The 21,229-nt window shown below is 42.9% G+C and overlaps 2 protein-coding genes across 4 annotated transcripts in view; both read left to right on the top strand.

The window, feature by feature from the left end:
• The window catches only part of arhgef10 (Rho guanine nucleotide exchange factor (GEF) 10), a 52,308-nt gene extending 43,244 nt beyond the window's left edge, over nucleotides 1-9,064 (top strand). For both annotated transcript variants that reach the window (XM_040137520.1, XM_040137521.1), the window contains 4 exons: nucleotides 953-1,127; nucleotides 7,825-7,947; nucleotides 8,253-8,775; nucleotides 8,864-9,064. In XM_040137520.1, the coding sequence (XP_039993454.1) occupies nucleotides 953-1,127; nucleotides 7,825-7,947; nucleotides 8,253-8,755 (801 nt within the window). In that variant the 3' untranslated portion in view covers nucleotides 8,756-8,775; nucleotides 8,864-9,064. The remainder of the gene's footprint in view (nucleotides 1-952; nucleotides 1,128-7,824; nucleotides 7,948-8,252; nucleotides 8,776-8,863) is intronic.
• Nucleotides 9,065-11,592: 2,528 nt separating this feature from the next.
• On the top strand, nucleotides 11,593-16,266 carry LOC120795935 (kelch repeat and BTB domain-containing protein 11). 2 transcript variants are annotated; one of them, XM_040138224.1, is made up of 2 exons: nucleotides 11,593-11,880; nucleotides 12,496-16,266. In XM_040138224.1, the coding sequence occupies exon 2, from the start codon at nucleotides 12,587-12,589 to the stop codon at nucleotides 14,492-14,494; it is 1,908 nt and encodes a 635-aa protein (XP_039994158.1). In that variant the 5' UTR covers nucleotides 11,593-11,880; nucleotides 12,496-12,586; the 3' UTR covers nucleotides 14,495-16,266. The 2 variants fall into 2 exon arrangements, with proteins under 2 accessions (XP_039994158.1, XP_039994159.1); XM_040138225.1 differs by lacking the exon at nucleotides 11,593-11,880 and adding an exon at nucleotides 12,114-12,318.
• The last annotated feature ends 4,963 nt before the right edge of the window (nucleotides 16,267-21,229 follow it).

The raw sequence follows: 21,229 nt of genomic DNA on the forward strand, positions 1-21,229 counted from the left end.
TGGTGGTAAATACTACCTTCCTTGTGCTTCTTGTTTTGTCGACACCTGACAGTCTCATTATGCTCAGAAGTAATAACATCACCCCTGAATAGACAGCTTTTGTGCATTTGGCCAAAAAGCTTGCATTGTATCATATTCTATGTTGTCTTATGTGGAAATGTGATTCTCCATTTCGATGGTTAAGTATAATCACAGGGTGGCAGACATTATAACCACTGACAATGCATGGGCTGCTGCAGTCTAAACAGACCTAGACAGACTTTCTGTGGGTTGATTGGTGTCTTAAGCTTTTCAATTTGTTTTTCTCTAGTTTGTAGTCACACACAGACAGCATGGGACAGCCAAAAATTCTCCCTGTAGCCTCTGGAACATTTAGCCCGAGCTTAAAATGTTACTAATATAATAATATTGTGTGCTGTTGGTGTAAGAACCTGTTGGATTCCCTTGCAAAGTGCCATTTTCTGTTAGTCAATGTGCAGATTTTGCACATTATTGCACCAAACTAACTTGAAAATGTGTTTATGTTAATGTAGATGTTAATGAGAATCACATAGGTAATAATAGAGGTCCTACAGGTTTTATATACTGTTATATTTCTATCTGTATCTCAATTCTATGCACCAGTGGGTATTAAAAATATTCTGATGTCTTCAGTCATAAAAAGCCTTAAAAAAATTCCTAAAACAGTTTTTTGGTAGATCTTTTTTTCTGTTGTAAAAGGTGTCATGTTCATTTGTATTGACAAATTTGGTCTTCTATTTCAGTCTAGCTACAAAAGTGTAACTGAAAAGTCTTTAGCTCTTAAATTTCACTTTGTGATATTTAGAATTTACTTTTAACGAAAATTTTTGTGACTTTTTACGATAGACATCCTCCCTCAGGCTGAATTTATTGTGTATGCGCAGTAGGTACTGGCTAAGCCCTGTCACCCTGCTCTGTCTTCCCCATCCAGAGGCAGCTGGAGGCCCACCAGGAAGAGGGCATGGTGGTGTCCTACATGGTGGTGGCCGGGGTGGGCATCTGGATCGCCTTCAGCTCTGGTTCCACACTCCGCCTTTTCCACACAGAGACCTTGGAGCACTTGCAGGACATTAACATCGCTACACCTGTCCACAATATACTGCCTGGTAAGGCATAATTTTCATTTTCTGATTTAACATCCCATGGATATTAAACACTAAAATAAAAAACTTGTAAATTCAAGTGAAAATTATATAAAATTATTTACTTTACATTTCTAGATATCTTTGAACTAAGCAAACATTAGGCTTCTTCAGGCACTTATTCATCAGACAATGACCTTAAGTATTAATTATTTGGAGAAAAAGTCAACTGGGTAGTTCTGCCAATAAACAGATTTGTATATAATTTTACGAACACCCAAGTATGGTATTTATAGTTCAAATATTCAGCATCAAAGACACAATTTAGTCAGCCCACATTGCTCAATCACTTTCTTTTACTGTTCTTTTTTGGCCTCTGCTTTCGATCCCCATTTTATTCTCACATTTAAAATAAATAAAAATCTCGTTAAGATCCCCTCACTCCATCTCCAAAGTAACCAAAAGAACAGTCATGAAGGTTTAAACAGTTAAATGAAAAAAACTTGTACACAAACCGTAGTTATTAAAAAAAAAATGTAGATATAACACCTTTTGGCTGCAGGTGGTGCTAATGTCACAAATCTAGTAGCTGTTATTTTTCTTGCCAGTAGGGGGCGGCATTGGAGTGGCCTATTTAAACTGCTGATGCTATGACTTTCCTTCTTGTAGGTCGTTCAGTCTTTTATGGTTTATTCTACACAGTAACTAATAACAAAACATACTGTACTGTAGGAAACAGAGTTTTTTCTCACCTTGTGGAAGTCCGTGGTCTGTGTACAGCCTTGTGGTTTAAGCTTCAGTGATAGTGATTATGCGGTCTCATCACCTTTGCCACTTTACCCACCACCACCACTCTCAGTTCTCTTTGCCTTCCCTTGAGTGTCACTCAGTAATGCGATCTGTACGCCTGACAGAGACTGAAGCCTTTAATGAGTTTCGAACTGTCTGACAGCACAGAACAGTTGTTCTCTTTTGATATCTCATCTTGTGATCCTCTAGTCAATTATACTTATTCAAATACAGTCCTGCATTCATGGTTGGTGTTGCAGGTTCCATGACCTCATGTTTTCAAAGTGCTTACTTACTTGGTGCCTGTCAGTAATAAGCTGACATCAGTGCAGGCGCTAATCCACACTGCTCTTGTTATGGCAGTTCTGTCACACCCTCATCCTCTTTCAAAGCTTCTTTATTCTAAACAGTTGATCTTGACCTGCTCATTTTGCCTCTATTCATAGTGTTGCAGGAAAAAAATTTTGACCCTCTCAAGTAATTTTAAGGCAACTTAGTGAGCTTTGGAAGGCACTTTTCTAAAAGGAGGATCCAGCCCAAAGTCAAACACAAACAAATAACGGGACATCCTTGTGACAACTGACCGAACGTGGTCAACATGAATGATGAGGTCACACTGAAATATAGTACATATTTGCAGCTGAGCTACTAGTGGAGTCCAGCATAAAGTAACATTCATTAGCCATATGAAACACCAGTGCTACCAAGGACAAAGAGCTTGTTTTGAGACTCACTATTGTGCACAGAAATGACTCACTTAAAGGTATAAATAACACCTTCTCCACTAATGAGTAACCTCAATTGATCAAAATGTAACGCTGGCAAGCTTTTTTAAATGTAATTTGGGTTAACTAAACCTAAAATGTGTCGAACAAAACAGATCTTAGATAAACAGTGTAGGAGTATCTGAAGGTTGTTTGCATTACTAGTGAGCACAGTAATTCCGATGAGCACAGAGGTTTTCCCCTGCTTTGAAAGACAATTTACTTAGTTTATGCCACCACACTGGTTCACCTTTGATCTCTGACTGTGTAAGGCACTGCGGATGTAGACATTGCCAGGCTGTAATATCTGCAGAATCATGTCGAAGGTGAGCCAAATGAGCCGTAGCTCACAGACAATTGGGATCCAGGTGAGTTTTATGGCGGAGAGCAAATATTTGTTTTAGAGGCTCGGAAGAAGAATTCAGAAGTCAGCCCTACGATGTATGTAACACACAGAACCTTCCCAAAACCAAGGAGTGTATTGCACCACAATATAACACTTTTTCAATTTCTGCATGTGTCCTTTCGTTTTGACACCAGTTTTGTTACTATGTCAGCAGATCATATTATATTTAGTGGGATGTGGAACAAGGACAGTTTCCTGTCATCTGTGTGGCGGGGTCCTAGGGTGAAGTCATCAGAGTAGCCTGTAGCTTTGGATCTTGTAATCTGTTGTGTTACATCAGCTTGACCCAGAAACACACAGCCTAAAAGGATGGCTGTAATTTTTTTTGATTGTTTGGGGGTTTTTTCATTGAGAGGAGATTGCTTCTGTTGGTATGAAGTCTGGATTTGTGCAGTCCAATCACTGCTGCTTTCAATCTCTTTTTCTTCCACGCAGCGTAATGCAGACAGCTGTGGTTTGGCGTGCTTTCTTGAAGCATTCTTTGCAATATTGTCTCCAAGTTTTATATAACTTTTTTTTGACGATTGACTCTGCCTTCCTCTTCAAACTGGATTATACAGTGTTTTCTGAGTTTTCTTTTGTGTTTACAGTTGTGGTTCAGTCTGTATGTGTGTTGTGGTCTTCAGCTTGTAGTTGTTCTGTGCAATCTCCTCCTCAGCATCATTAGCAGTACTGTCATTAGCGTAGCTCGGCATAGAATGTTTGTACATTTAGTCTTCGGGGGATTTCTCTATTATTTCCATAAGGTAGTATTAACATTCACTAAGGCATCGGGAGTATTTAGCAACAAAATATCAGAAGGGGAGAGTTGGAAGTTGTGTTAAATCTGCTAAAACTCTTTTTGTCAGGCTCTTCTCCCAATTAATGCAACATTTATTAATCAGCAGAATGTCAGATCTCATGTAATTAGTTCTTTGGAGAGGTTTTTAAATGTCCCTTAGCTATTGGAGCAGCTACGAATCCAAAATCCAGTGCTTTGAAGAGTTAAAAACTAATTACGATTAAGAAGCATTCACTCAAAGCTTTTTATATCCGTGGCTACAAGTTATTCAAGGTGATACAATGATTAACATCATTTGTGCACTGTTGTGCTTCTGACTGTAGAAAAAAAGATTTAAGGCCAGTACTGGCAGCTCTGAATTTACAATCCCAAGTTTCCTTAAGGAAATCCCTAATTGCAAGCAAAAATGTAATAGATAACCAACTGCTTGGAGTATCTGGATTCTCTTGATATTGTGGGAGATTCCCAGTGTTAGAGTTTAGTCAAAGGCCTCTTTTTCAAACACATGTGAATGATAAAAGTCTGCTGCTCTGGGACCTTACTGCCCATATTGGCTAATAGGATCCATGCAACCGCAGCGGAAGCTGGTTCTAGGGCAGACCACCACACATGAAAGCTTTCATCCTCTGGGCCTCGCCATTAAGAGCTTACTTCCTCTGATAACTCTGCTGGGTCCCTGGACTCTCAGTCAGCATGGAAGTCAAAAGTTTTTTTTTAATCTAGATTGAACCACCTACAAGGTGTGTAGTTGGGATCTGCATATTTTAATGACGTGGTTGCGTTAAATCCACCTGTCTGCCACTCTGCCCGTCATCTGTTTGGATCTGTACTTTTCCAGAGTGTTCCACACTGGCATTTATCGCTGCTGGCCGCTGCTGTGGAGCAGAATGAGACCAAAAAAATGTGCTGTTTCTGCACAAACTCTGGTGTAATTGGAATTGCCAGCCAAACTGTTTGGACAGGAGGGACCGCCTGCAATCGATGAGTTAGAGTGATGGGTCTTTCATCTGCAATTCTGTGCTCCATTAATCCTAGAAATAATATCAGATATAATATCAGAAAATAGCAATAAAAGATATTATTCTGATATTTGATTCTCCAGGAAGTCCAAACTATTATGAAGGGATATTACATTACAGATCCTAATGCAAATTTGGCTTGTCTACAGAACACAAAATCAGGCTCAGGATTGATCCTGTGAACACTATCACCAAAAGAGAAAAGGACAGGGGGCGTTGTCTTCAGTGTGAATTCTCCTATGAATGGTGCAATGTAAAATGCAAGAGGTGCTCTAGGTGGGATTATCCTTCTCATGTTCAAACATGTTGGAGCAATTCTGCTAACTCCCTTCTTTTGATATAGGAGCTGCTTATCCAAGCACTAAACACTCAGAGGGTTAATATGCTTTAATGGCCGTCATTATCACTGCAACTCATAACTAGTGTTTATGAAACAATCCTGTGCAGGTCATGTTTTAGAGTAATTTAGTGGAAGCAGTAGCTGAATGGATGAAAATTCCTGCAGTCAAAACAGACTGCTTTCTCTCTATATATATAATCTGAATATCTTCCTCTGAGTTAGACATCTGGATTTATGGATGGATTTATTTTATTGAACCTCTTTGGGACCAGGGTAATCCCATTGCACCTCTTTTCCAAAGTAGGACAAAGAATCTATGTCAAGGACAAAAGCTGTAAAATAGTCATATAATATTCATTATTAAAAGAAAAGGTGCAGAAATTTATTGTGTAAAGTCTAAATAAAGGTAAAAACTAATAAAAGAGTGACTATCTTAAAAAGTTCTTAATAAGCACTTCAAAAAGCAGCAGGCCTCCATCTGTACTGTGATGGTGTCTCAGAGGATGTAGGCTGGCTGCTAGGTCTAGTATGCCTTTGTCTGCTGCTCTGTGACCTAAATAGGCAGCCATGCATGGTCTAATAGGAGAAAAACATCAGGGGGGTCAGTAAATAACACCTCCAGCTTTTCTTTGTTTGTAGGCCACCATTGTTGCACACCTCCCAACACTTATTCCTGCATGAGCATCCACTCCCTCGGAGATCCAAGCACTGACTCGACATGATAGGACTGGATAACATACTGTAGCTGCACTGTGAGGTGGCTCCAGTCAAAACTTGTCTGACTCTAAACTTCTTCTTGGAAAAAGCTAATGGTACTAAGTATTTGTTTTTTGTTTTTTTGTTTTTTAAGCACATGGTTCTATGGATGGAGATGTTGGTCGGTCGGTCAGCCACTTTGATCCTGACTGAAATATCTCAACAACTACTGGATAGAGTTCTATGAAATTGTATACAGACATCCATTGTCACCAGAGGATGAATCCTACTGACTTTAGTGATCCCCGATGCCCCTCTGAGAAGGGTTTTCATTTTGGTTTTCAGTCATGTCTTGACAACTGTTTGATGGTTTCCTGTGAAATTCATTCAGACATTCAATTTCCCCCTCAGAGTTTACTTTATTCACTTTTATGATCCTCTGGTCATTTAATCAACAAATGTTTGTACCACTGAATGTGATCTAAAACGCTTCCATCAGCTTCACAATAGGAGTAATAGAGAATGAGGGTATAACTTATAGACTGATTAAATGGCTGATATAGTGTATTATTGTAATGCTTGGGATTTGCTCCTCCCTCCTGCTGGTGGTTGTGAGGACTAAGTGCAGATCAAAGTGGTGCTCCGGTGTAGGATCAGGGCCAGAGCAGGGCCGTGTTGACGCTCACTCTAGGTTTATTTTAGTTCACCCTCTGGGAGGGGAACTCCAAATATTATGAAGGGAGGAAGTTGAGCAAGGCCCCTGACCAGCAGTCTGTGTGTTTCTGCTAACTCTGGGCCCTCATTAGAAGCACATGTGGGCAAGACGCAGAGGCTTGTCTTCCTCTGTACCTGCCTGCGTATCTGGCAGGATTCCTGGAAGTGTGGCAGTATGGCGTGTGTGTGCCCCATGCGAGGGGTCAGCTCTAGTGAGGGGGGTCAGGCAGAGAGACTGGCAGTAATTTCTCCTAAAGCCCAAGAGGATTACTTCGAGGGAGGAAATTCAAGTCAACCTGTTATAGCAGTAATGACTCATGACAGTCTCGCCTCCCACAAAGCTGGACTGAAAGGGCTGTTTTTGCCAAACCCCAGATTCTTATTACAATCATAAAAAATAATGATAAAAATGTCTGACTAGATACCATTTCTTGCATAGCTTATCCCTGACAAAGCTCCTGTGTGGAGATAGTCTGAGAAGAGTGCCAAATTCCACATAATAAGTGACCTAACAGATTGTCAGCAAGCCGGACTTTCTTGCCATCTTTGCTGAAAGGTGCTGTTAACTTAACAATAGCTGCTTTTACAGTCCAAAGTGGAATCAGAGGGATTTCTCTGACCAGGAGGAAAGATAAAAAGTCAGGTCAGATTGTCCGTTTGGAGCTGCCACAAGCTTTCTCAATAGAGGCAGAGCTCCTTGCTTAATTACAGAATTACGCTTCACTCATTCTGTTACATAACACTTTTGTGTTTGTTTGTTTGACTCAAAGCAGAGCATAATGGTGCATTTGTCTGTGTTCAGACACTTGAAAAGAGCTGCTTTTATCCAGGCTTCTCTTTACGTTGCCCTGGAGACAAATAACCGTTGAACATCATCGATGCAGAAATGCCCCTACTCACTCAAAAAGATGCACCCGGTCCCTCCCACGCACCACACTGTATTCAAGCCTGGTGAAGTGGCCCATTTACTATGTGCTTTTCTGATTTTCCAGGAGACACAAGTGTGCATGTGCACAGTACAACTGTGTGAAGACCAGCAGTTTGCGCCTGACACTGTAAATCACTCAGGGTGTGGAGGATGTCTCTGCCAACAGAGTCGTTCGCTAACTGTCTCTCTCTATGTTTTAACAAGATGTCAATGGATTAACTTTAGAAAAAGATTTAATCTATGTAAGATTAAACCCATGTTATGCTTTTGTTTTTCATCCATAGGTAACCAGAGAGTGTCAGTGAGCAGTCTGCTGGTCTGCCATGGTCTGCTTCTGGTAGGGACCAACCTGGGGGTGACTGTGGCTCTCTCTGTCCCCAGACTGCAGGGGATCCCCAAGGTCACAGGTAGCTAACACTGAAACATCACTGTATCACATTTTCAAATGTACTTACATATAGGGCTCCAAACAAAATATGATTTTAATTAATGGATTAATTAATTTAGAATGTCAAACATTAGATTTAGACATTTAGATAAAATAGTCCAAATCAAAGGTATCAGAACAGAAGAAAAAAGTGGCAAATCAGACATTTGATAAAGTTTCAGGTTACTAATCTCAGTTCTCAGACATGTATACTAGTGATATACATCCACAAGCAAACATCAAAGTGTGTGAAACGAACAGGATGACTACTGTACTTGTTGTCAGGTCGGGGCATGGTGTCCTTACACGCTTACAACGGACCAGTCAAGTTCCTCACCGTGGCTGCTGCAGTGTGCAACCGGCCCTCTGGACTGCCATCCTCCACACCCCCCACCTCAGTCCAGCCAACAGAGACAGAGGATGTGGACAATGCCCAGCCGCCAGATTCAGCCCTGACTCCTCCTCAGGGGCGAGGCGTGTGGTTAGGGGAGGCAGGCTGTACCACCATGGCTCTCCAAGACTCTGTGTCCTCCTCATCCTGCGGCTCCCTAGCTCCATCCCAGGGCTCCTTGGAGCACGGGCCTGAGGACGGGGCCCTTTATGACATGCTCCACGACCCAGCCCATCACCAGAGGGGCCGCCGCTCAAGCAAGGTGGATGTCAGCTCTCTGCTGGTGGTGTCTGGAGGTTTGGGCCACCGCAAGGTGAACAAAAAGACCAAACAGTCTCGCCATGAGGACACCACCTCTACTATCATGATCTGGCAGATTCCCTTACTTAACATGTGACACCAAACACACCTTGACAGGTTAGAAAAATGGCATTTTAACAGTTAAAAGTCAAAATTTTAATTGCATACTTGTGGGATTTCACCTTTATTTTCTGTCTTTTTTCAGGTTAAAACAGAAGTGCTGCACACAATTCTTGCAAGGAGATCTGATGATACACATCACAGAATATATGCTATGAATCAAGACAACTAAATGTGTTATTTAAACCAGAACTGCATCAGGCCCTCTGCATTATTTCCACAATGTTTCTAATGATGTCTCCTACCATAAAAAAAACAAAGGATCAATAAAACCACTCAATCATGATGCTTCATGGTGTAAACATCACCCTACAAACCAGTCACAGGATACACTGTACTTGTCAGGGATGTATTCGTGTGAAAACACTTAACTTTAATTTCACCCACCGATAAAGTTGATCATTGTTCTGTAACATGGCTAATACATTTTATTACTCTCCAGTGTTTGTGCCACACCAGTTGACTGTACAGGACTGCAATCTTTAGATCAGTGTTGAAAAGAAATGAGACTTAAGAAATGACATCGTCCTGCTTGAAAGGGGTGTAAGGTAAAAAGGGGGGCTTTGAACCTGTTACAAAAAAGCTTCTTGTAAGATTAGGATTAGGTTTTGGCCGGACTTTAAATCATCTGTCAAGGCCAGAGTTGTAAATATGAAATCTGACAGCTCAGGATTACATGTGTAGGAGTTTTGGGGTCAGAGAAACTGTTTATATGGAGTCAGATCCTTTTACTATTGGAACAGCTTGTGCAGTGCTCCAACTATTCTGTTAAACAAAGCAAAGGGATAAAAAGGTGAAATACTGATGACGGAATTAGTTTGAGAAGGCTTGATGAGAATCCCTGGCTGGCCAGGTTTCTATTCATAAAGGGAAGAAAGAGTTGTTATCACCACAAGAGATTTTTTTGGTTCCCCCTAATGCATCTTTGTTTCTCATATAAGGATATTTTTAAAAAAGATAAAAAAGCTTTATACCTTTGTCACAATTTGTCTGTACGTATGTTATATATATTAACAAATCGATAAACACTGTTTTACAGATCAATCTTGTGTATTTCATGCATGCACATTCGTGAGCTTTAGTGAGCAATTTTATCCAGAATATCCATTTATTTTAAATTATTTTCAAAATAAATGACCAGGAGCTGCCAGGTAAAGCTGACAGATTGTTATCATAGTCAAGACAAGCAGCGGTATTCGCGCATAAAAGAAATGGTGTCGGTCTGCCTAGTTTGTCTTGACTCAAACTAACCATGTACTTCTACTCCACTCTGACTGTGTGCAGCTATCAGTACATGCAGGGACTAGCAATGTGCCCGAGGGGCCGCATGAGCTGAGCCTGATGCAGCTCTTGTGGGATTCCACTGCTCATTTCTCCCACTGCCGAGCGGAGAGGGTCGAGGCATCTTCTCTCGCGCAACGCCCACGTCCACTGTTGCACAACCATGTTTCACTATATTGTCAGTTCCAACGAAAATAGACAAGATGAATTAAGGTTGGAGTTTTTTCCCTCGCCACAATCCACGGCACCACAGGAGGATCCTAAATATTATCTGATCTGATTTTTTTTTTTGGTTGTATTTAATATACTGACTTGAACCTAAGGTAATATTCAAGTGTAACTAAATACTGCCTTGTATTTATGAACTAGAAGTAGAACGTAAGCCAGTTATCAGTGTGTCTGCCGGGGTGTTGCCATTACTCGCATATCAGGACAGCTCTGCGATGGGAAGTCTCTTGTTTTCCCCCTGACCCTGAGGTTTCCATGGAGACGCTCATTTTGTGTGTGTGTGTGTGTGTGTGTGTGTGTGTGTGTGTGTGTGTGTGTGTGTGTGTGTGTGTGTGTGTATCAGTCCTCACCGAGTCTTTGTTCTCAGAATATCTGGCATTAAAACCGCCCGGCTGAATGCCGTCTAATCTCACGGGACTGATAGTTGTGCGATGCCCTCGCGGTGCCCCCCCCCCCCGCTTCCGCATTTGAAGGCCAGTTGCTGAGGACGCCGCAGTCTCAGGGAGGTTGCGGACCCTGGATAAAAATTTTTAAAAAAAAAAGGACTGCTACTGTGCATCACGCGCTTCTTCTGTCACGGGAGGGACACACATGCACCGACATTTCCACTTCCAAGTTTGCTTTTCCATACAAACCCGATTGCTACACAGACGTACCTTATGCTGCACCTCGATTGGCTCGGACCGTCTCTGTCATTGACCTCAGAGAGGAATAGTGTTGGATCTTCACCAAAAAAGAAAGTGTGTCTCGTGTTTCCAGAGCATTGTCAAGGTTCTATCTTAAAGATGTATACAATCACAATTTATTTTCAGTATTAATGATGTATTCTAATAGGCATTGAATTTTGTATGGTTATTTTACACACTTGTGAAATGATAAAATGAGTTTTAGGTTGGGGTTCGTATATACAGTATGTGGGTGTATAGGCATGAGGACTCCCCCCCAAATACACCGTGGTACCCAGGACAAGGATGTAAAGGAATGTCGCATCTCTTGGATGCATCCAGCGCGCGCACAACAGATGGAGCCTCGTGCTGTTGAGTGTAGGGTTAATGCCGACTGGGGGCGTGGCTTAGATCAATAATAACCGCCTCACTGTAGCCAACTGTTAAAAAAAAAAAAATAGACATCCAAAATCACTGTCCTGACAGATCAGGGAGATAGTATCTCTGCTGTCCACGCTGGACAGCTCCAGTTTCCCGCGGGGGGGGGGAAAGGGACGCTGGATGTGCGCAGCAGCTCTCCCCAGCTTCCACCGGAGGAAATTACTTGGCGCCGGCCGATCAGAAGGAGGTGCGACCTGAAATGACTGCCTGATCGTCCCGCCGCCGCCGCCGCCGCCGCCACGGCGACCGGGGAGCCCTCGGTGCGGGAGCGAAGGAACCGGCAGCTGAGAGACTCGCCGGAGGGGGAAAAGGTGTACGGGTGGGACAAAGCGGCTGGAGGTGTCGGTGAAGTAAAGTCACCCCGGGGGCGGCTCAACCTGGCCGGTTCGTCGGGATTGCGACTGCCTTACGTAACCGAGCTTCGTGGGGGGACTGGCAGGGGAAACTGCTGGCGCTGAGCTGTTTAATCACAGGCGAGCAAACGCAGGTAGGTCACGTTAAACTCTAAATGGGCATAAATCCTTATCTGAAGATTCTAATTTGGTTACAATGACACTATAATACCTCCTATTCCTTGAAGACTAGACTGGATTAACTGTTCCCCCGTCGTTTGAGCAACACGATCGGGGAACGCGTTAGACGGGAGTTTTTCCGTATAATTACAAACGCCCTTTGCCCGTAATGTTAGAGATTAATTCCACCATCAGAGCAGCACCGATTTGCGCATGCGCCCTGAATGGCTCCAGATTACCACAAATGCGGGACAGGCACGGTGATATTTTGCGGTTTCCGTCCTCCGACGAGCTGCGTGCTGGGGTCGCCTCGATTTCATGGGTAAACTGCAGATGTGGCTCTCACAGCGTTGCGCCGCTTCAGTCTGCTGACTGAAACAACGGCACGTTGGCCCAGGAGTGTGTTACAGAGGGTAGGTTGCAATGGCAGCACAAAGTAACCTTTTCCTTTAAATTTACTGGTTTCCAGTCTGTTTTTATTCAAGAGAGGGCGCCCCTTAGAGAATAAAGAAGTTTTTGCAGCCTCAAGACTCAGTCTCCCTCCTCTGCTTCGTCTTGGTTGAATTCCCTCCTTGTTTACCCCCATGCAGGTGAAGAGAGAGGAGCACAGTCCCAAGTTTTTCCGTCCACTCAGCATGATCGGGGCCAACGCTGCCTCCCACCACCAGTGAGCACACCGACATGAATGAGGGCCGCGGGCAGGGCAGAGGGGCCCTCGCCGTGGAGGCTGATGTCATCCTCCACGCCGCCAACCCCGACCTTGTCCCGCCCGCTGCCAAAGATGGGAATTTGTGCCCAGGTTATGTGCAGGGATTCCTGCGGGATGACGAAGATTTCAGGCCTCCGCCCGTGTTTGAGAAGGAATACCTGTTGGATGGAAGACTGATGGAGAACAATCATATTGATCATCAGAAAGGTAACGGCTCGTACATCTCCAGAGCTGATCAGTTTCACCTTTCCAATGACAAGGGAGCTCTGGATCTCCCTCCTCACGCTGACTCCACTGTGTCCAATCACATTGCTGGCATGCAACAAACTTGTGCAAGCAGTGAAATCCGCAATGGCGCCAGAGCTAAAGTGTCTTACGGTGCAGATTCCTCTGTATGCTTGTCTAGCCAAGTCAAACGGGAAACCGATCAGTCGGTCCTCAAATCGAACCTCGGCCAGGAGGCTGAAAATAAACGGGCTGTAAAAGAGCCTGATTTAGTCATTGAAGTCGGCGGGCAGACGATCAGCGCTCACAAGTCCGTCCTGGCAGAAAAGAGTGACTACTTCAAAGCGCGGCTGTCACGAGACATCCTGAAAGTGAAAGGAGTGAGCTACAAGACTTTGTCTACGTTGATAGACTATGTTTACACCTCTCAGATGAATGTCAGCAAGGACAACGTTGTGGATGTCATCACGGGGGCTAAAATCCTTCAAATACCCTGCGCCGTCCAGGCGGCCATGGACTCCATGTCGGGGCAAATCACTGCAGAGAACTGCTATGAGATTTTGACCATAGCCAAGAAGCAGCGGCTGAGCGAACTGAAGGAGACCGCCTACGGCTTCATGAGCGACAACTTCCTCCAGGTCCTCAAAGACCCCGCCGTGTACGGGCGTCTGACTGGATCCGAGCGGGATCTAATCCTGAAGAAGAGAATGGAGGGGAGGACGACTCTGATGGTTGCCGAGATAAATGACGTGTTTGATCGAGTTGGGAGCCGGCCGCCGAGCCGCTGCAGCAGCCGACCGCAGAGCCCCTTGTCTGTGGGGTCTTTAGAGGAGAACCATATGATTTACTACTTTAACGAAACAGCTCATGACTGGCGACCTTTGACTGCGATGCCTGAGGACATAAACACTAAAGGCTGCGGCATCTGCACCATGTATAACTACTTGTTTGTGGCAGGGGGAATAAAGGGCTACGGGGACAAGGGCAAGGTTTCAGACAAAGTCTTCTACTACAACCCCATAACCAACCGCTGGGCCGAGGTCAGACCCCTGAACCAGGCTCGCGCCCAGCTAAAGCTCGTGTCCATGGATGGCTGCTTGTACGCCATTGGAGGGGAATGTCTGTTTACGGTGGAGAAATATGACCCTCGCATGGACCGCTGGACCACGGTGGCCCCCTTGCCCAAGGGAGCCTTCGCGGTCGCCCACGAAGCCACCACCTGCAGCGGAGAGCTTTACGTTTCGGGAGGCTCTCTCTTCTACCGCCTTCTTAAGTACGATCCCAAGAGGGACGAGTGGCAGGAGTGCCCCTACAACAACAGCAGGAAGAAGTCCACCGACATGGTGGCTTTCAGAAGCTTCATCTACCGCTTTGACGTCAGCCGTGAGCAGGGCATTAACGTGTTCAAGTACAACACTATAGTGAAAATGTGGCACGACTGCGCATCACAGAGGCTTGGAAGTCATTTGCCTTTCAGGTGTGCCGTCATCGGGAACTGCATCTACTGTGTGAACAAAACTCAGACTCTTCAGTTTGTAGTGGAGGAGGAGAACGCCTACTTTGTTGAAGAGACGCTGAGGGCGCCACTGGAGGCAAAAGGGGTCCTTTTTCCCTTTGTTCTCACTTTGCCTGAAAAGCCTGAAAAAGTTAAATAGTGTGTGTCTGTGTGTGTGTGTGTGTGCGTGTGTGTGTGTGTGAGATCCAGAATAACACAATATATGTGTCATAGCACAACTGGAATAAGCAGAAGAGCTTATATACACTCTTCAATGTCCGCTTTCTATCTCAGTGTCTCATTGCCTGCTTACAATTGAATGCGTGTGTTTGCATGGCAATTTAATACATCTACAGGGTTAAGCCTTAAAAGGAGAACTTTTTTTTTTTAGTGTTGAATGAATGCAACCCTCTTTGTATCTGACTGTAGATAATGACATGATGAAAGTGACTGTAGATTATTTTGTGTATTTCCTGTGTTCCGTTTTGTTTGGTGCAATTTAGTAATTAGAATAGATATTATTTAGAACATATTAACTACTTTACTGGTGACTTTGGCAACAAAAACGAGTGTTTTGTTGAAAATTGTGTGAAAAGGAAAAAAGGATGGAAACAGTTATAGTGCGCTTTGTGAACGAGGCAACACAGGTTTTATGCAAATGAAACAGAATATACAGGTGGGCCTGCTGTAATGCTGTGCTATTTAATAGTTACTATGAGTGGAACTTGACTGGAAGGAGTACGATATTTTTCTAACCCTGATCTGCAACGCTTTTGATTAATCCTGTGAAATATCGTCACGTTATGATCAGTATAAAAAACAAACAAACAAACAAAACTACCGCATCCGTCTTCTAAACCACACAAATATTCCTCCTGGCGAAACATTGGTGGAGCACATTGTACCTGTCGTAATTCAGGGGACCTTTTCAGTCAAGGCAAATCTGCATTTCACCTCAGTATCTCCAACAAGTTAAAGCTTTAGATTTTTGCATCACAAATCACATACTGAACTCATTCTGATTAAAAAGCACATGAACTACATTTATTTTTAGATTCAGAATATGCTACTTTGCTTATAGTGCCTACTCACGGGTGTAATGGTTCCTACATTCAGCACATTTACCAAAGATAAATAATAATTCTGTCAGGCTGTAATAAATCTATGAAACTTACTTATAATGCATTTTCACATCTTGTCTTGATTAAGCTCTTAATGAAAAGCATTTCTTTACACGTCACCACAGTCGAGTCAAAAAGTCATACAACAGCTGCTTTTGTAGGACGGAGGGCATCAAGTTTGCTGCTAACAGCCACCTTCTGGAAGGCTTAGGAAACCCAGTCGCTCCAAATGCGCAGAGACGAACCCTTGTTCACCTGTTACCAAGTTACTTCCCTGGTGAGGGCCCATGCCTTTAGGTCAAAGGTCAAATCAGACCACTGTGCTTCATTTCAGCACCGCCAGGTCACGGCCCTCACTGCTTCCACAAAGGTTTTCCTGGTCTTACGACACCAATTAACCCTGGCTTTCTTGCATTGGTGCGCATAAATACCAATTTTGCTCTAAATTTCCTTCTTTTAGACATTTCACTGTACTTGTTTCCAGCTGCAATAACACAGTGGTTGTTTTGTATGAAAGCTAATACTGGAATATTCTTGGAACAAATTGCTTTTGGTAATTTTTGTAGAAGTGTCTCCATGCAGTCAGTATGACTCAGACAAAATGGACGTGGTTTTGAAATTTGGGCTGGCTGGCTGGATTCTGTATTTTTGTGAACTGTTTTTTAAAAGATTTGGTAGTTGTGAATCTGCTGCTGTGATGGACAGTAAAGTAATGCAACGCTAAGGCTTCGTCCCGTTCATGGCATATGGAGTGGGCTGACAAATAAGCTGTTGGATAATGTATATCACTCAGAATTAAGTGCTTCAAATAAAATATTTTGTGTCTGAAAACGATTCTGGTTTTCTGAAATGTGTCTACAGTGAGGTGATTGAAGTGCTGCTTTGTTTTTGCCAGCCTGTCACACATGCATAAGACCTGCTATCTAGTGGCCACTGGCTGTAACAGCACCCGGTAACACCGCCGCGCAAACATTATCTCGTGGCCCACAGACCATTCGAGAGCTAAGGTAACTGTGCATCCCTCGCCGGTAAATTCAAGGTGTTCCTTCGAGGGAAACTCCATGTCAGTATGCCGTGTGAGTTTAAGCCCTTGTGAACGTCATTTATGGCAAACCCAGCTTTTGATCAGCGTGTTATTTCATTTGCCGCATACTTCTTGTCGCTGCCTGTGAAATACTTTTGAAAGAGGGTTCATGCAAAATACCCTTGGGGAGAGTCTATCAACATGTATCACCAAGGTGGTTGCTTGTTTAAATCTGGTTGTTTTTCCTCTGTTTTTTTTCCAACCCAACTAGGAGTATATTCACACAAGAATCTCATATCACAAAACATTAGTTAGTTTACGGTATTTTTCTTGCAAATAATTGTATTGTAATTCTTGTAATGTACTAAGGGAAAACCTGTGAGTGGGCTCAATGAGCTCACAGAGGCCAACCCTGCTCTCGATCGTGGTGTTTTTTCAGTTTGCCCAGTTATGAGTGTATTCAAGCCCTTAATAACAAGCCAATCACATGCATCATCAATGGCTCAAGAGTCAAGTGTTTCATATGTGAGAAAAGGAAATGCTAATTCAAGCCCATTTTCACCACCAAAAAGTCTTATTACTTATTTATATATCCTATATATTTTTCATTATTGTAACATATTACCTTATACATGTTTTTCTGATCAATTATTAATTATGACATAATGGCTGTGATGTCAATCTCATGATAACGATAAGAGTATAGACACTATCTCACAGTTATGACTTGGTCTCATAATTATGAGGAAATTCCCCAAAACTTACTCATAATTTGGACTTACCATCTCACAGTTTTGAGCTAAAGTATGAGCAAACGTTCTCATGGTACAGACAGTATAGGGCCTAACCGAAAAACGGATTTGTAGAAAAGTCAAACCAAATGTTCTTTATCCTGCAATACCTCTCAGCAATTAAAGGAATGTGTAATGATCAAATTTGATTGTTGTTATCCCAACGCTATAAGTGGTTTTGTTGTGAGAACAAGACGTACGGGGGCTTTTTTTTTTTTTTTTTTATCCCGCCATCCGTGAAAGGGTCAAGTAAAACAACTCTTTTTGAAAGCGTGACTCTCTAACTTCTGCCAAACGCCCGCCTACTGTGGCCACAGGTGGCCATTCCAGGATAGTGGCAAATTCAATTTCCCTTCATTTCTAAACATTTGCTTTAAATACATCATCATCAGGTGACCTGACTGAGAGCAAGTGGAATGGGATCACAAGCAGGAAACAACAAACATGTCTCCATGGTGAGTTCACTTCTTGTTTTACTTTGTGGGTCAAAACATTCAGACATTTTGTAGTGACACGGGAGAACAGAGGGGTACAGTAGCACAGCTCTGGCGCAATGATGGCAGTTACACAACTTTTTAAGGTTTGGTAAAAAAGGTCGGCCACTGGTCAAACCAGACCAAGTGCAGCTTCGAAAACAAACCCGCTGAGTGCATTGAACGTAGTAAGGGTGTCTTTTATTCTCACTGAATTCAACTTTATATTTGTAAGAGGAAGGTTGTGTAATTTTTTTTTTTTTTTTCAAAAGTTGCATAGCTTCACTGCATTGCATCACTTAGAGAACTACAAAAGCTACACAAAACATTTAATTTACATCGATGCCCAGTGATGTTAAGCTAGCAACTATACATAAAAAGTCAAGTCAACCCACTTTCCTTTTTTTTTAACTTTCTAAGAGATTTAATTCTCCAACATGGATGTTGTCTTTCATTCACCAGCCCACATCCCAACTTCAAGGCCAATACGGCTCTTATACGGTATCAATCAAACCTCATTCAGATTTTAAAGCATAATATGATCCGGATTTGAACCGAGACCGTTACAGTGCGTGGACATCAGTTCAGTCTGGGAAAATCACCTAATGTAGAAGTGCCTACATGAACAACGTTTTCATGTAATCACCTCAAAAATCGCAGCATTTGTTTAATGCAGTAAATGTACAGAAATTTCGGGTGCAGAGGCATGTCAGTGTTTTCTAAATGATCACAGTGTAGTGATTTTTTTTTTTTTTTTTCCCCTCGAAGACAAGAGCGTTTGTGACAGAGGAAGTCGCACAGTAGAGAGCAACCTTTGCAGTGTCCTAACAGTGGGAAGTGTTACAGAGCTGGTGGTAGCAGCAGGGGCAGGGACGACCCAATCGCAGGGACACACACGTAGGCAGGTTCAGTGAAGGAACTTTAACGGATGGACTGAAGAAAACTAAGCTTAGGGACAGATGGATGGACTAACAGGCGGGCACAGAAAACAAGTTCCTACACGCAGATAGCAGGCACATGAGGAAACACACTCGGACATAAGCAGATGATCTGACAGGTAGCTGGTGGAAATGGCTGGCTTAAGTACGGGCTGGGATAATGAAGAAACTGGCGGGTGTGAGAGTGGGCAGGGACGCTCAGGTGATTGAGAACAGGAAACAGATGAGCGGGTGGATCTGGCAGTCAGGTGACTGGGATGGGGGGGTCTGAGGACCTCTGGTGGGCGGACGGAGAGTGGCAGGAGACAGAGACCGAAAAAAAACAAACAAACAGGGCTGAGACATGAAAAGTGACAGTCGGGATGGTAGGTCCAGAGGAGGGAACGAGAGCACAGGAAGAAAAGGAAGCAACCGACGGCTCTGTGCTCATCAAAGACAGAAAAGCCTGATGGGAGATCATTTTCATCTCCTGCCAACCGCTTCTAGACAACTACATGAAACACTCCTAAACTGCACTTTCACTCCATGCCACTTGATCTTTAGCATGTTCTTGTACACACATATACCCACACAGGCAGCTATCTGCGTTGAAGTTGAGTAAGCAATCTTCTCTCCCACTCTGTGCTTCGATTTCATTTAGTTATTTTTGCTGTTTTAAAACAAAAAAAACACGCAGGAGGAATTCTGGCACAGAAAACAAAAGGTAGCTGAAATTTTACTCAACAGAAAAGATAAATTAAAGAGTGGAAGTAGGTTTTATAAATATTACATACAGTTCAGTGGCTGCATACAAATCCCATAATAAAAGCCCTTCAGCGCAGTACATCACATCTTAATTTCACACCTGCTCTCATTTATGACGAAATTGATAATGAAATTAAGACAAATATTTTTTCAGTCTGTTTACGACTCCCTCTCTTGCCCTCCATTTACATTAAACCACAGATCTTCATCCACATCACACCAGCTGTAATTGTAGCTGGGATAGAGAGAGCTTTACAAATCCGACTTCTTCATGCCTCTGCAGTGATGCAGTCACAGAAGTACTTGATCTCAGTACCTGAACATTTAAAAAAAAAGCTCAATTTCATTGAGGAATTGGTGGTGTAAATATACTGTAAAAACTGCAACGTATATTCTTTGGCCTAAGCAACGACTAGTTTGTTGGGTCTCTGTGACTTAAATTGTCATCATTTTACAGTAAAAGTTGAAATTGTGCCAGCCCCATAGCACGATGCTGCCACCACCATACTTAGCCAGGTGATGAGAAGTGGCTGGGGTTTGCCAGAAATAGTGCTCGGCGTTCTCCTCCAAGGGTTAAATGTTTGAGACCAGAGAATCTTTTTCCCTCATGCTTTCAGAGTCCTTTAAATGCTGTTTGGCAAACCAAGCAGACTGTGATTTGCCGTTTACCCAGAGAGGCTTCATACTAGCCACTCTACCATAAAAGGCCAGACTGATGCAGCGCTGCTGAGATGGCCGTCCTTCCGGCAGGTTCTCCCATTTCTGCAGAGGAATTCTGAAGCTCTGTTAGAGTGACTGCCGGGTTCTTGGTCACCTCCCTGACCAAGGCCCTTCTTGGCTCGTTACTGAGTTTGTGCTCCTGGGAACACGGGAAGCTTGAGAAATGGTTCTATACCCTCACCCCATCTACGTCTCACCACAATTTTATCACAGGGGTCTACAGAGACTTCCTTGAACTCCATAGGCTGGTTTTTTGTCCTGACATGCAGAATGAATTTTGGGACCTTTTGATACATAGTTATGTGCCTTTCTAAACTGTATCCAATCACTTCCGTTTTCCACAGGTGTACTCCACGCAAGTTCCAGACACATCTCAAGGATGACTGAAGCAAACAGGATGCACCTGACCTTAATTTGGACTCCCACAGCAAAGGGTCTAAATACTTTTGTATTTATCTCATTTTTGAGCATTTATTCACTCTTTAGACACTGGAGGGCAGTATGAGCATGATTTAAGGAATGAATATGCCACAGTTGCACCCTCCTCCAGCTATGCCTGTACCAGAGTATGTAAACTTGAGTTCATACCAGGATGTACACCAATCAGCCACAACATTAAGACCAGTTAGGTCTTTTGGTTTTTTTTTTAAATTAATGTATACATGTATTAAAAGGCTTTTTAAAAAAGTATTATTATTATTATTATTATTATTATTATTATTATTATTATTGTCAGCCATGGTGTCTCAGACCTAAATTAGATTTAAATTAAAATGAAACAATATTATATAATTAATTATTTCAATTTAGTAGTGTACTCTTAATATTTCCATATACATTGCTGTTGAAAAGTATTCAGACCCCTTCAGTTTTTTGTGCCTCATCAATCTACACTTAACACCCCAAATTGACAAAGCTAAGACAGAATTTTAGGAATTCTTGCAAATGTATTAAAAAGTAAATACTGAAATCGAAGTTTCTCTCATCTTCCCACAGGATCTCTGGAGCTCAGCCAGAGGGACCATCGGGTTCATGGTCACCTCTCTTACCAAGGCCCTTCTCCCCCGATTGCTCAGTTTGGCCA

This window comes from Xiphias gladius, chromosome 10, assembly GCF_016859285.1.
Source record: "Xiphias gladius isolate SHS-SW01 ecotype Sanya breed wild chromosome 10, ASM1685928v1, whole genome shotgun sequence".
NCBI classification, from domain to species: Eukaryota; Metazoa; Chordata; class Actinopteri; order Istiophoriformes; family Xiphiidae; genus Xiphias; species Xiphias gladius.

What these genes read in the sequence shown, in the direction of transcription:
- LOC120795935 (XM_040138224.1), top strand. Translation starts at nt 12,587, where the DNA reads ATGAATGAGGGCCGCGGGCAGGGCAGAGGGGCCCTCGCCGTGGAGGCT.